This window comes from Platalea leucorodia (genome assembly GCF_965183815.1).
Source record: "Platalea leucorodia genome assembly, chromosome: 1".
NCBI classification, from domain to species: Eukaryota; Metazoa; Chordata; class Aves; order Pelecaniformes; family Threskiornithidae; genus Platalea; species Platalea leucorodia.
In genome coordinates this window covers 153839881-153855707 of record NC_138823.1, presented here as the reverse complement: position 1 = coordinate 153855707, position 15827 = coordinate 153839881, and the positions used below count along the sequence as shown (strand labels likewise).

Sequence of the window (15827 nt, the reverse complement as noted above, 5' to 3'; positions counted from 1 at the left end):
ATATAGTTTGACAGATAAGATGGAAGAGAAATGGGGCTTGTGTCACTGAGTGAGACGGGTATTTACTTAGTGGGGAGGGGCAAGTGGGGACGTGTATTCTGGTCCCGAATGACAGCCTGGCAGTTGGGGCAAAAGAGTGGGGGGTTTTGCATGTGGACTGACAGACCCTCGGTATTCTTTCCCACACCCAGGCACAACCTTTGAAATGCAGACTTGACAGGCAGAGCTGGAATATCTGCTCCTTCCCTTCCTGCTGCAGCTCCTGCGAGCGTAAGGGCTGCGTGCCTGGACAGGCCTTGCTCCGCCAGCCGGTTCACAGGGGAAGGCAGCGCCGTCGCCCGCTCGCAGGGGAGGACGGAAGCGTCGGGAGCGAGGCAGGCGGGCGCCGCGCTGCCGCGGCGGCGGGCACTTACGGGGGGCCAAGGAGGGTGTGATCTGCGGGGACTCAATTCTCATGTAGGGACAAAGATCATAAACTGTATGCCTAACAATGCCAAGAAGCATGGGGTAAAGTTCTTAATAGTGTATTATCTGAGGTGGCTTGGGAAACTAGGTTATATGGGTCATATGCGATGACAAAGGTGAAAATATGGCAGGTAAAATTGCTGCTTTATGCAGAGATTTGCTTTTGCCTTTTTTGGTTGGTTTATAAGTCCTTCTGTAAAATAAAATGCAGACTTTTCCAAAGTCTATCTGCAAAAAGTTTATTTTGGAAGTTTTTTTGTGGGATATTTAATTCACACATCCTGCTGATACAGACTCTGGGCTTTGCATCTTCCAGAATTTCCTTCCACGCTCTCTAAAATGGCCATTGTGCTTTTCCACATCTGTACCAGCAGCTGGCTGGCTGAGCTCCAGACTCACTAAAGTTGTTTCTCTTTGCAGGGCTGTTTTTGCCCTTCTCACTGCATGGAGCCTTTCTTTCTGGCCGTACCCTTTGAGGCTTTGTTGCTTAGCTGTATGTTTTGTATGTGGCAATTACACATAGTGCCTTAAACCCTTTTTTTTTTTTTTTTTTTAAATCCCAGCTTAGGAAGGTACATCACAAGTTTCTACACCTATGTCTGATTCCATAACAAGCCTAGCCTTCCTTAGAATGTTTTTATTATTGTCATACTCATGAGAGCTCTGGGATACTTAAATGAGATTTTCTTCAGGCATTTATCATTGGTCATTTCTGATAGATGGCTGTTTTGAACATCAATTATAAAACTAAAAAAAAAAATCACATTAAATCCTGTCTGTGCAGACTAGAGTTTTGGTACGACCCCTACAGAGCACTGCAAACCATCAGTCAGTGCTTCACGTGCTAGAGAGCAATATTTTGGAACATTTTGTTGTCCTTTAGAAATCCTTTGGGGGTTATTTTGTTAATTTTTGTGTCTGTAAAATGTGGCCCATTAAAATGCTTGTGAAAACTGTCACTTAGCTACATCCTAGCTAGAGTATGGCCAACATAAAGGCAAACTCCTTTTCAAACCATCGTCTGTAGTGATGGAGGAAGCACCTGTGACAGGAGGGCTTCCTATGTATCCTCTGCTGAGGCTACAAAGGCCTACAGTACTTATGTTCAATAAGAACTGCTCTAAAATCACTCTTTGTAGGAGAAGTTGCAGCATGGAAGGGAGAGATCCTTCTACTGTCTTTGTTTCACACAATGGGATTATTAATTTCTTCACTCAGCAGAGTTGCTGGCTGATTGGGAAAATTTGGGGAAGGCAGCAGAAAGCTATCAAACCTGCTTGGGGCAGTTACTGTCAGCAGCCTGTTCTCATCTCTTCTGAAGCCACCAGTATAATGTGATTCCCTTGCTAGCTCTGCAGCAGCATTACTCTCTTGATTTAATTGCAGCTGTGTGGAAATGTGGGTGCTTTCCTTAAAATGTATTGTCATAGCAGAATCTCTGCTCTTATTAGACTTTCCATCCCTAGTGCCTGTGGAGAGAGCAGTGTGACAATACATTCCGCTGAAAAGGTCAAATGTTGGGAAGACAAATATGAAGAAATTAAAATGTGGTGTTTCTCTTTTGTTAGTACGAAGGTGTTTTGGGTGGGTGAGCCTATTCGTACAGCAGGGCCCCCACTGCAGCCTTCTGCCAGCAGCAGAACTGGGCGGAGGGAGCCTTACTCGGGGCTGGCTCTCTCCCCCCTGCCCTCACCAGGTCTTCTGGTGCTCGCTCCTCCCTGCTAGGATTCAGCTGGTCCCATAGCCAGTCTCCTACAGCAGCAGCCACCTCTTCCTAACAATATGTTTTAGGAGAGGAAATACTCTTCTCTGGGGAGGCAGTGTTTACGATATGCTTTAGCAAGGTGGGCTCTCTGTGGGGTCCAGCAAGGAGAACAGGAGAGCTTAGAGGGCACTGGTCATAAAAAACAAAAAACAACAACAACAACAACAACAACAACAACAACAAACCAACCAAAAAAAAACCCCACAGAATGAAACTTGTGTGCACATGCTTGGGAGCTGGGAAGAGATGGTCCAGCTGGTGCCATGCTCTTATGATTTGGGGGTGGGATTGAAAGTTAGCACCCTGCCGGGATGCATTTCTGCTGAGACAGCTGCAACCTTTTAGCAAATTTGGGTGGGAGGGCAAAAAGGGGAAGATGCGTTGTAGCCCAATCAAGTGCCTTCTCTGAGCAAGGATACCACGGGTTGCAGAAACATGTGCCTGGCTTTTTTACTAGAATCCTTCTGGGTGGAGGCGACCGTCGTTCTCTCAGGAACAGGAGGCTCCCGGAGCACTGCAGCTTTTGAAAGGTATCGATCATCCTCTTGCCAAGATACACAGGGAGAGAGATGGGCTGGGAAACAAGATGGGCGTGAAGCTGTTCACAGCCAAATCGCTGTTACTGTGGAAGGGCTCTAGAGAGGTGGGGAAAGATACAGTTTGGGGATTTAAGGTTGTATGAAATGGAGGAATAGACAGACACAGAGCTGGCAGTACCGAAATACTTGCTGTATTTTGATGTATGGTGCATTAATTTTGCCTAGGGTGGGAGAAAGTCCTAACCTGTGGTTCTTCAGTTGGGCCGTTTGTAAGCAAAAGTACAGGTAGCAAATGAGAAACTTCATGTTTGATTCCCCATAACTTACTGCTCTCCTAATAGCCACTCTCCTTGAGTTCCCATCAGCTGCTTCCTCAACCCCAAACCTTCTCCCTTCGAGTTTGGAGTGGAGCATCTGATGGCATGAGCTTTTAAAGCCTTGTTGAAAATAAAGGGCTCCTCAGTTGAGGATGATACATGTGAGTGAAATGTGAGATCTAAATTTGATTTGGGGATGAAGCTAGAACTAGTGAAAGCAATGCGAGCTCCAGGTGCAGATACCAAACTTCTTGAAATGGGTTAGCAGTGCTGTGTGTGAGTCCCGAGTGGGCAGGAGGGAACGGGAGAAGCCCCGAAGCAGAGGAATAGTCCGGGAATGGAGCCAGGGAATCTGTACCTGCCTTACCATTTGAAACAGGCAAATCGTCAGGGGGGGCAGATGTGACAGTAGAAAATAGATATGATAAATCATGTCCTTAGGAGGCTAGTGCTGCACTGCTTAATGCCTCCTTATTGCTTTCAGGTTCCTGTCTGACATCTGTTTGCTTTTTCTTCAGTGTCTTTATGGGTTTGGGGTTTTTTTCCTATTTTTGTGGCAGAAGCAAATATTAAGAAAGAATTTTTAGATGTCTGGATCTAGCAATCTGGTTGGAATACATAGGACAACCTTGTGGTGAGAAAATGTAAAGATTTTAACCACTTACGTTACAGAATACTTGTTTTCATAGATTCATCTGCATTTTCAGCACCCTAGCTGAAATAGCTTTCAACATTTTGAAAGTCGGCATGGCAAAGCATATTTACCAATATCTACACAAAATCAGCTTAGCTACAAGGTTTCTGCTTGTGTGAAGGAGAGGCTGAATCGAGCCTGGTTAGGCAATGTGCCTCTTCGGTGGCATTGCGAGCCTTTTGTGTGTGAAGTTGAGTCCTAATCGTTCAACTTCCAGGTAGAACATCAGCTGGGCATTTTGCAAACTACTTTTGTTTTTGTTTTTGCTAAGGAGAGGAAATATGACTAATGCTGTCTGATAATACCTGAGTTCATGGAACATTAATCCTTGAGATCTGAAGTAGAAAATAAGAGTTAGAACTTCTGAAATTAATTAAATATAAAATCCATTTAGTCAAGAGGCCTGTTTTTCAAACTTCATAGAAAACCCTGTCTCTGGCTCTTCAAAACATTTAAGAGCGTAGTCCAACTAGAGTAAAGTTCAGATATTGCTGAGAAGTTCTGGAGTTGCCTGTGGCCAGTTAATTATTTAGGTTTTTCAGGTAACAGTGATTGTTGTGCCAGAACAATTATTAGTTACAGTTTTTGACTGTGGATTGCCTTTTTATTTAAGCTTTACTTATTTGTACTTGGATTTTGTACTTTTTCACCCTTATTATGCATGAATGAGATGCAAAAGCTGGAGTCTGTGTTCCAAGGTCAAAAATACACGGGTTCATTTGCTTTCCCTGAAAAGTAGTTTTTAAAAAGATATTGTATATGGATGCTAAGTACTTTCCAGCAAAATGCCCTCGGCATGATGCAGTAAACTTGGTAGGAAATACTTTATACCCATCCTATGGTAGCTAGTGTACTGTGCTGATGGGGATTTCAGATAGATGAGTACAGAAGGAGAACCAAGAAGGGGTCCTGGTCTGGTGGGCTGATCGCTCCTGTAGAAGTGCGGAGGCCTGGGTGCACACCTTGCCTCCCAGGTGGCGTCTTTTGCTCCACTTGAAACAATCCTTGAAGAAATCCAGGAACCTGCTGTGGAACAAAGCAGTTCTGGGTACGCGCCGTGGCGGGCAGGCCTGCGGATCTGGAGAAATGTGGAGATACATCTGGGAGGAGAAGCCAAGACTTGCGCCAGGTGGCCAAGAGATGGGAGCGTGCTTTCTGTCTGGCCTGGTGGGGTCCTGAATTCCTCTGTGCTCAGCAGTGTAGCTTCAGTAACAGGAGAGGAGAGGGCTCGGTTCCAGATTAACCTTCAGCTAGGCGATTAGACTGTGCCCCTAAGAGGCTGGTTTGAATTACCTCAGGCTCAGTGTAGGGAACTGAGCCTGGGTCTTCCCCTTCCTGGGTGTACTTTCTAACCATCAGGCTGTTAACGAAAAGGGGTAGGTGAGAAGGTTGCTGGCTTCCTTTGGCTCTACTTTAAAAGGAAGCATCTGCCATCAGTGCACTTCATAGGGTGCCTAGTCTTGTTGTGTGTTCTGAAAACAGCTTTCTGATTGAGCCCCTTGGGGGAGTTGAGCAGATTCTGGAGCCCGCTCAGGCTGCAGCGTTGAGCTGTTCAGCCCTGCTGAGACTGAGGCAGCTCTGGGCACGCACAGAGCAGAGGCACCACCTATCCAGAATGCCTGAAAATCAAAAAAAGTAATGTGCCACTGTGTAAGAACTTTCAGGATCACAATTTCTGTCACTATTGGACTTAGCTTGATGATACGGCATTATATTTAAATTGTGAATAAACCTTGGCCTAAGAAAGTCAGTCCTCATCTCTGTGAGAAGCAGAGATTTTTTTTTTTTCTTGATAACATGCAGCAAAAGTCTTGAACAGATTTTCATGAGCAACCCCGTGGTTGGATTAGTGCCCTCATTCAATCAGTGTGCAAAATACAAACCCTAGGCAGAGCTAAACTACAAAGCAGAGGAGATTTTAACAATGCTAAATAGAGTGAAAAAACCAAGGGAAAAATATCTGAAATCCTCTTATATGATTATTAAAACAAAAACACACACACATGAAACCAGCAAAGTCTTAGACTGGGGTGGCACAGGGAACTGGCAAGAGAACAGCCTGTTCTAGTTGGATGCTTTGTTGGATATTAGTTGGAAGCTGTAACAAAGCAAATATTTCAGGACTCCTTGTAGGTCTCTGCATGAGCTGACCATGGGTGCATTGGCCACCTTCTCCCTTCCATGGCACCGCTGATCCCAGCTACCTGGCAGCTTCTTGCACTACCCCTCTCTAGTCGCACGTTCTCTCTTTCCTCTCTTCAGATTCTTAAGAAACTCCATGCTCACCTCTTCTTCCCAACCCTCTTCCACTGTAGCCTTTCCACCTAAATGCACTTTTCCATCTATCATTGCACCCATGTCTGTGCTATGGATTTCCTTGAACTGCCATACTCTCTCGTGCGTCTTGTTTGCTTGCACTGGCCTTCTGTGCATGCATGCATTTAGCACTACCAACAGGCAATGGTCTGTGCATCTTCACTAGAGTCTAGTCTGTGCTAGCATTAATGCAAACTTTCAGAAATGGATTTAAAAAAAAAATCTTTAAGGAGTGCAACCTCACCTTCTGGCTTCTTTCTTCACTAGTTATTCAATGGTACCGGCATCCCTTTTCAGCAAAAATAACATTAAAAACAGTAGGTCCCCCAGTAGGAGACTAGTTTGCTGAAGTTACATGAAGCTGTCTGAGAATACATGGTGGGATAGCATAGTTTGCATTTCAGGCTGATCCAATTAATGTTAATCTCCTTTCCACTGCCATGTATGGAACTTTACAGGTGAGGAATGACTTTAATTACGAGTAAATTGCATCTAGTTCATGGGGCTGAGGCCAGGGACTGTACTCAGAAGACTTAATGAAATAAACATGCATAAAATTGCATGAGAAAATGAAAACCTATGTGAGAGGAGCTAAAGGGAAAATAGAGAGAATGAAGCTGAATGGCGGAATGAATACCATTAGATTTGCCAGGCCGGGTTCATATGCATTCTCTTTCCTAAAAGGAAACACATAAGTAGATGAGAGAATTTTGCCTACAGGCTTTAACCCAAAAACTTACTGGGCAAATTGCAAAGATTTGACAAGGAAAATCTACCAGATACTGCATCGTGAATGACCTTGCTCTGCCAGGTACCTGCCGGTGGCTTGGAGCATGGTGGCAACTCCTGAATGTCTTTACTCCTCAGGATGTTTCCACTGGCAGAAAGAAGCCGTGGTGGCTGCCCTAGCAGCTGGAGAAGGTGACAATGAGTCAGGCTTGGCCTCTAGTATCAGCTGCCAGCATGCAAAAAACCCCAGAAAACACATATGTTAGTTCTTGCTGTGGATGAAGACTCCATGGTGTTACCTGAGCCCATCCTATTTCTGGAATTCCTGGTAGCATCACATTAATGTGAGCCAAAGCTCCCCCCCGCCTCAGCTGATGGTGGGATTTCGTCCCTGGGGTGCAGCCCTGCCTGGGAAGGGCTCCTGCCTCCGTGTGAGCGCCGCTCTGCTGCAATGGCTTTCAGCTGCCGTGACATAAGAGCCCAAAGCAACTTGATAGAAGAGCTGTAGGACTGTAGATCACCTCTTTGAGTGTGTGCTGATTTTGAGGGATATGCTGTGATTTAAAAATATTTGAAGGATGAATATAAGCAAGCAGGGAGACAATCTAGGGCCATAAAAAAGCTACAATAAGGAATGGCTGGATGAACCTGAAGGAATTTCAAGTTGAATATGAGGAAAACCTCCCTTAACGTTATTTCTAACAAACTATGCAGCAGCATCCCAACATTTTGGGATACTTAAAACCAGAAAGTAACAAACAATAAGAAACACAGCTCAGAGAGGCATTTGGCAAGTGCAGAGTTTGGTGAACTAGGCGGCCTCTACCATCTCTAATTTATTTTGATTGAGATGCTGGGGGAGAACATCCACGGAGCTCTGAGGAGCTTTGTTCTTTGTCCTTTACAGAAATGAAATAAAAGATCAAAAAGAAATTAGATTATTTGTTTTAAATAAAATTACACTTGTTTGTGTCTCTCTAAATGAGCTGCAGAATAGTTGCAGTTGTTTTATAGCACTCAATTCTTTTCCAAATCTCTACTGAAAGCAAAGACCTTCTGGTTTAATGCTTTAGGTTTTGTTTTACTGAGTAGGCAGTTTATAATCATAAGCAGTTTTGCATTGAAACTTAATGTGTAGGAATTGTTAAAATTTGTATTTGTTGAATTAATATATCCTTTTATCTAGATAAAATTTCCATTATTTTAACAGCATATATAATCCTTTTTTGATGTTATGTCTAACTTTAGAAGTCTACGGTGTAAATGTTTGCACCTGAGCTACTCATCTTCTGTTCTTACATAGTCAATAGCAAAAAGTACATACTTTGTGGTTCCTGAGCTATTCTGGCGCCTTTCGGAGAAGAAGTGCTCCAGAGATGCTATTGACTCTGTTGACTGAACCTCTACCACCTCTGAGAGGAATTTCGAGTGATTTGGTTCTACTTAGATACCTACATTTGTGCAGATGAATCCTGTGCTAGGAGCTTGGCCAGGACGAATGCTACGAGGGGGAACCAAGGCTGGGCCCAAAACTTGTCAGGAAAAAACCTTGCAGTTCTTCTATCCTGAATTCATAAAATCACCGAATGGTTTGGGTTGGAAGGGACCTTAAAGATCATTTGTTCCACCCCCCCTGTTATGGGCAGGGACACCTTCCACTAGATCAGGTTGCTCAAAGCCCCATCCAACCCAGCCTTGAACGCTTCCAGGGATGGGGCATCCACAGCTTCTCTGGGCAACCTGTTCCAGTGCCTCACCACCCTCACAGTGAAGAATTTCTTCCTCATATCTAATCTAAATCTACCTTCTTTCAGTTTAAAGCCATTACCCCTTGTCCTATCACTACACTGCCTGATAGACTCCCTCCCCATCTTTTCTGTAGGCCCCCTTTAAGTACCAGAACGCTGCTGTAAGGTCTCCCTGGGGCCTTCTCTTCTCCAGGCTGGACAACCCCAACTCTCTCAGCCTGAACTCACAGGGGAGGTGCTCCAGCCCCTGATCATCTTTGGAAATGTTTGCACAAGAACCAGGAGCAGCTGTGGGAAATCAATTACTCAGGATGCTGTAAGAAGAGGGGGCTTATTGCAATTGACTTTGGTCATGGATGAGGACACAGAGAAGACAGACAGAACCTGATCCCTACAGGGCTAAAGTCAGTCACTAAATCCTTTGTGCAGCTCAGGCTGCTGGTGCCTCAGTTACTGTTCTTTGAGCTAATGGAATAATGCAATTAGGATGAGGTAGTACTGATAAACTCTTATCCTTTGAAGGGCTGGTTGTTAAAGAAAAAGTGACACTGCCATGCTAGTTGCAATGTAGCCACACTTTGATAATCTGCCCGACCAGGCTTTGCTGTGGTGGAGGGCCACCATATCGTACCTGCCTGTGGCTCGGGGGCGGGAAGGAGATTTGCAGACAGAAATCAGGGAAGCGGTGGGAGCAGAGAAGAACATGATAAAGGTCATGGCTGTGCATGGTGTGGAAATGATGAGTAGGGTTTATGTTCACTGCCTCTTTTCATACAAAAGCTATGGGACATCAAATGAAGGTAGCAGGAGCCAGGCTAAAAACAATAAATAATAAAATGAAGTGGATTCTCATAGAATGGATAATTGAGTGGTTAGACTCCTTGCCTGAAGGATATTGTGACTGCTAAAAGTGTGCGTGGCTCAGGAGGAGACTGGACAAGTTCATGGAAATCTGTTAAGGGCTGCTAATACCAGCGAGGCCACATCCAGCCCAAGAAGTCCCTGAAAATGGCTGGAGACAGGGAGAATATTGGCAGAAGTACGACATGTTCTTGCACTGTTCTTATACTCTGATCTGGGCTAATGCTGAGTTAGATGCACCTTAGTGCTGACCTTTGCAAGCACTGTTACATGTTCTTTCACCTCCAGAAAACTATTTAATCTTCTTTAAGTCGGCAGCTTTTTTCCAGAACAGCTTTGCATGTTCATCATAGCATAGAACCTTGTTTTCTTTTCCTGTCATGTTATAATAGTGCATTTGTTTTGTTGGCTTTACTCATATTTATTTTTAAAATGAGATATTCATCTCAGGGGAACGAGACTCATGAAAAAACACCTTATTCATGCCAAAGCACTTCTGGGAGATCTGTTTTTGTACTTTAGAAGACGCAAAAGTAAATGTAACTTGCTGAGGTCAGACTTTCATCCTGCTTTCCAGAATAAGCTACAAAGAACTGTTTCTGTTTCTTTTTAAATTATTTAAAATGATCTCAGAAGACTTTTGGTATTTAATAATTATGAGTTTGTCCTAAAAGCTGATGAGCAGCAACTCCAAGAGCGTACTGGCTTTGCTTATCATGCCTTGAATTAATGGCACAAAACGTGCAAGACCTTCATTGTGGAAAGTGCAAAGAATAACAATGGGTATAATCAATTCAAGAAATATTTTATTTTTAGTTGTTACTTTAAGACAATAGAAAAATACTTGAAAGGGTACATTTAATGTTCCTCAGTTTTCTGAGGGTATTTTTTTCTAAGCCTCGGGTGATATGAGAGATGCCATTAATCATGAAGAAGCGCAGATAGCTAAACAACTGAAAGTAAACAAAGGTTCTTTGCTTTTATGATCAGCAGCTCTAGATACAGGGGCTGATGCAAATCTGCTGTGGGTATAAGATCTAATTAGGAAAGTTGTTACCTAGAGGCACTTCTTACTTTTCTATTCCCCATCCAAAGGGAAGTTCAGTTGTATAGTGCATTTTACTTTTATTTGCTCTGATGAGAGGAACCGTACTTCTCTCTTCCCTTCATGTCAACCTGGATTCATGATCGCGAGGCAGGTGAGAGCGAACCTGATGCCCGACTGACCAGCTGTGCATCTGCCAAAAGCAATGTGAGCATCGACAGCCTTCAGCTTTCTGTCCTGCCTCTGCGACTCTTGCTGCTGTCTCCCATGAGGAAAACAGGATGGTAGAGCGCAGAGATGGCTGTCGGCTCATGGAAGGTGAGGGCTGATAGCATGGCTAGAGCACATTGCCCAGGCTGAAGGAAGACTATCAAATCATTATCATTAATCTGCTTTCACTATTGGGAAGAACTGAGTGAAAGATCTGGGTTTAATATTTCTGAAGATGCTGTGTACTTGTTATTATGCAACTACAATTGTATAATGCCGGGGAACTGTCTCAAAAACAAACTGTTTCTGAATGTCCAGATTTAAACCGGCATTACAGAGATGTTGGGTACTCACAGAAAGCACTGCCGTCCCTGGGATGTATGTTTTGGACGTGCAAATGCTCCACAAAGTGCAAAATTCACTGACAAGTGAGATGCTCAGAATCTCTGGTCAGGAATCTGAAAATTAGTGTACTCAGCAGTTTTGGCCCTCATCTTCCTCTGCTTCACATACCATTATCCCATTTCACAGTGAGTACCAGATCAGCTAAGGGCTATTGAGAAGAAAAGCTCTCAGATGCTGTAGTAAAATTTTCATAAATAAATAGCTAATATTGCATCTGGTGCAAAGGCTGGGTAGTGCACTATAAGTACGGTTTGGGACTATGCAGTGAATATCTATTTAGTAAATCAGTAAGCATTCAGCACAGCAGGAATCCTGTGACAAGAGAACCATGTGGTTGTGCAGTCTCAGCTCTACCTGCATTTGTCTTTTTTTGTGATAGTACAGATACGTTTTCTTTACTCTGTGACCTTTACAGAATGAAGATTGTATGGACATTTGAAAATGGCACCTTGAAAAAGGCCCCATCTTTCCCATGGGCATGGATATGCAGAGGGCTTTGCTCAGTGAAGCCTTGAGGGATCTTAAATACCTCTTTAACGTGAAAGATGGTGCTCATTCCATTGCAATGGTAATGCATTGCTTCTAGCAGCAAGAGGAGCTGTATAAATGCTTGGGCAGCACAAGTAGAATCCAAACCAGAAAGAAAGAAACCACAAAAAGCCAACCCAAACATATATTTGTTATGAGTTAAAAGTTATCCTTGAAGAGTGCAGCAATGAGCCTGTGTCCTTGGTGGCAGCAGGTAACAACGTACCAGTGATCACTGACACCTTGAGAAACTACCCGCTATGTAAGGAAGGGTTCAGAAGAGTGTGTGCTGAACTGTTATATTATTACCTGCTAGCACTTCTCTACGCTTGCTCCCACAGGTGATGCCATGGTACTCAATCTGGAAGTCAGGGGAGGAGAAGCAAAGACATCCGCAAAACCAAACTGCTGTCCTAGAAAGCAAATGTTTATTTTTCTCTTTCCTGTTGGAGAACAATTTCTGCCTGGTCAGAAGTAGATGCCAAAATTGGCGGTGAATGTGTAGGGTGAGCTGATTAATCTTCGGAGTAAAACGCCTTCAGCAGAAAGCCAAGGTGAAAACCGAGGCTAGCCCCTGCGATGCTGCGCTGGCGCGTGTCGCAGGAGTACCAGCCGGTGCCAACGGGCCCCTGCCGCTGGGAACCAAGAGCTGCTTCCAGTACCGCTGCTTCGCCAGTGTCCTCCCAGCAGGAATATAAAGCCCCCAGATGATGAAGGGTGAGAAGTTTATGCAGGTTGTAGCTCCAAATCTGCATGTGTAGAGCTCCCATTTGTGTTGTTTGCTCTTGCACAGTACTCAGTTTGTAAGTACTGAGCCAATTATCTACAGATTCTTGAAATTAGCTTTTGAGAAGATCTGACTTGTCTTTTTCTGTCAAAAATAGACACGAGGCATAGTTTTTTAAGTCAGCTGAGTACATTACTGAAAAGATTGGTTTTGAATTAATCCAAATTTTTGAAGAAGGAAGAAAATTACCCTTTTTTCCAGACTGATGCTCCAGCAACAGCAGTTTGAATTAATACACTGGAATGTTTCTATTCATCTTCATAATTTTTGGACTGCTGTTTTTCCTGATTTTGAAGCAGGAGTCAGTGAGACCTGTTGCTGATGCCATGCATGCTATGGACCCCACTTCATATGCTCCTCCCCTCTTTGAGGTACATGGGAAGGAGGGTGGACCTGATACCCAGAGATTTAACAGATGCCATGATCACCTTGTGAGACCTGCCTGTATTCTGCAGAGCTCCTACTTTCTCACAGACTTTGTTATTCTTCATACCATTATATCAGACAAGTTGACATAACAAAAAGGGATTTAAGTCCAAGAAATGAGATTGCTCGGTCCACTGAACCTTCACTTTAATTCCTTCTCACCACCCACCCGCTACTTTTGTGCCTCGTTTTCTCATTTTGTTGCACAGGCCAACAGGCTGAGCTTCAAGCTCAAATAAAAACTTTAAAAAAAAAAAAAAACCAAAAAACACAAAAAAACACGAGCTGAACATTCCTAAAAAAACTTGCAAACCTGCTGAAGCAGGCCCCTAAAATCTCAGCAGGATTATCGCTGAGATATCAGGTTTTTCTCTAGGCTGTGGTGCAATCTGGTCCAGGGATGTTGGGCTTTTCTGATCCATGTCTTGCACTTGAGTGCATTTTTATCTGAAATGCATCCTGCTCGCTGGCTGGTGAAGCACACATTCCTCACCAACGCAGGTTTGGCACTGGGAAACATCTGGGACCAACTGTTCAGAGCCAGTTCTGCTTAGCAGAGTCTGGTATTTCATTCTTTGGGAAAGGTGGTGAGTGTGGTCTGACTTTGTACAAGAGAAAATGAGCTGAATTCAAAGGCAAACCAAGATGTTCTCTGTGTTTAAAAAACACAACAACACAAAAACAACCCCTGAAAGCACTACAGTAAACAAACTAGAAAAAACTTACAGCAGATAAGGCATAGTAGGGCAACGCTCATGTGGGAGATCAGACCTCTTTGATATAGTCAGACAAACAAACAAACCATAAAAACTGTCTGCAGGTAGGGAGTACAGGTTTAGTGATTATTCAAAAATATTTAGTATTTGAATTCTCTCTGCTAATGTCATTCTGCTTATGCATCAATGTGAAGCCTCAGAAGTCATAAAATGATCTTATATCAAATACAAATGGAAAGCAGAGGGTGCTATAATTCACCTGCTCCTGCTGCAGTCATGCTGTGTGAGATAATCTGGAATTCCTCGGCAGAGACCCTGAAGTTTGCAATTCCACTGATCTAATGAGCTTGATACCCTGCAAAGGATTGTTTAAAATATTCAGATTTAAAGACTTGTGATTAATTTGAAGGCAAGCACAGTTGTCAGCTGGATCATTTATTTTTGCATAATTTGTATCCTATTGTCTCTAGATTGTCATTTTTTCCAAGTCTGCTGCGCTGCTGTCTCTGGGTGACCGAAAGCCGCGGTGCGCCAGCTGCTGTGCTGCAGGCTGCAGCTCCCGGGAAACCATCGGCTTTGGGACCGGGGCTGCTGCGGGGGACGGCCAGCAGCTCGCAGCTACGCTTGGTAGCTGGCAGCTTCTGTTTAAATGCAAGGGCCATGCAGTATTGCATGCTTAGTGTTGTCCAGCAATAACAGACAAAATGCCAGAGAGGTGATGCTGCAGGCTGTGGCTGGTTTACGGGCTTCAGGATCTTCCCAACCTGCTCTGAATGATCAGCTGTGAAATAGTTAAAATTTTTGATATACACTAGTGTTTTTAGGTTTCAGGATATAACTAGTAAACAAAAATGTAGGTGCATGCCTCTCTTGCTCCAGATTATCTACAGATGTAGGAATATCTTTGATGGATATACACAAAGTTCATATTAAAAAAAAAACCAAACATCCACAGCTGTGTTTTTATGCTGCAACCCATGGGCGCATTGTTGTAATCTTGTCCGTTGGGGTGGTTTCACGACCCAGTCCTCCTCTGGTTTCCAACTGAGGTGCTGAAGTAACAGTCAATGGAAAAGCAGTCAGAAGGACCAGTTCCTGGCTGCCTCACGATCCTCTTTCTTTTCCCTGTACTAATCATGGCTTTCACTAATCATCTTCTTATCAGTTACCCCAAGTTCTCCCTCTGGCTTCTCTTCTTAATGTGTTACTACTACTGAAATTTGAGAGTCAAAACTGAGCTGCTGTTGTTGATATCACTGCTGTCAACTTTGTTATGGGAGTCTACAAGCTAGGAGTGATCTTTAAGCCTTCTGTCCCTCTAGAAGGTGGACACCAATCATGCATTAATTGATTTTATGAGTATTTACAAGTTTCCTCCTCTTCTTTGTGCCCAAACTACCAAAATCCTTATCTGAGCATCCCACCTTAATTCCTGTAACCTTTCTTCCCTCAAGATGGAGTTACGTATGACTGCTAAGCTAGTCTTACATCTTTTCAGCACCAAAATGGGAAAGATTTTTCTCCTGCCTGCTCCCACCCTACCTCCTCCTTCTCCCTTGCCCTGGTCTGCTGCCTGCCAGACCCTGGGTTCAGGCAGGCAGAAAGCTCTCTATTTCTTGTTGCTGGATTAGTTTTCTGCCTTTTTAGTGAGTTGAGTATTCTGATGGTGGGGTTCAACAAGCACCAGAGCCAATACAAAGCAAGAGGCAGCACCAAGGAATAGGGATATGGGGAAACTGGATGAATATTTTCAACACTGAGGGTTATGAACCCAGCTAGAACTCTGTCATTGAACTTTAACTTCAAGCCTCCATCAGCTTCATGGAGCCCTTGCGCAGTCCTTGCGGTGCATAGTTTCTACAGCGTGTTTCCTTGCCTGTCACTTTAGGCATGTTCCTTCCTGATGTGTCTCCCTCATTTCAGCATATGAAGTTTAAGCTTCTTGTCTGCACCTTGAACGCCCTTCAGAGTTATGCTCCTCTCTGTTATCTTCTCCTGTCTTAACCCATAACCTTCACTTTACCAATGATACTTTCATTTTCCACGCACTTTTTTTGGTTTGTTTTATTCAGATATAGAGATGTGTATATATACACAGGCATTTATTTCATATTTGCCTCTATATGCAAAGATCCCTCCCCCAGTTCATCAGCAAGTTGAGAACCCTCTCCCCAGAATATGCGTTCTTGTATAGAAACAATGAGTAACAACAAGGTAGGACAAATGAAAGAAGCTACTACTTATGATTTGTATGAGGAAAGACAGTAATGTTTATT

The 15827-nt window shown here is 43.7% G+C and overlaps 1 protein-coding gene across 6 annotated transcripts in view; it reads left to right on the top strand.

Moving 5' to 3' along the window:
* The window catches only part of CUL2 (cullin 2), a 73160-nt gene extending 59465 nt beyond the window's left edge, over positions 1-13695 (top strand). For 3 of the 6 annotated variants that reach the window (XM_082314477.1, XM_082314470.1, XM_082314473.1), the window contains exon 22: positions 11964-13690. In XM_082314477.1, coding sequence (XP_082170603.1) covers positions 11964-12119 — 156 coding nt within the window. In that variant the 3' untranslated portion in view covers positions 12120-13690. Of the gene's footprint in view, positions 1-11963 lie in introns of all 6 variants that reach the window. The other 3 variants (XM_082314479.1, XM_082314474.1, XM_082314472.1) reach the window with 2 other exon arrangements.
* Positions 13696-15827: the final 2132 nt, after the last annotated feature.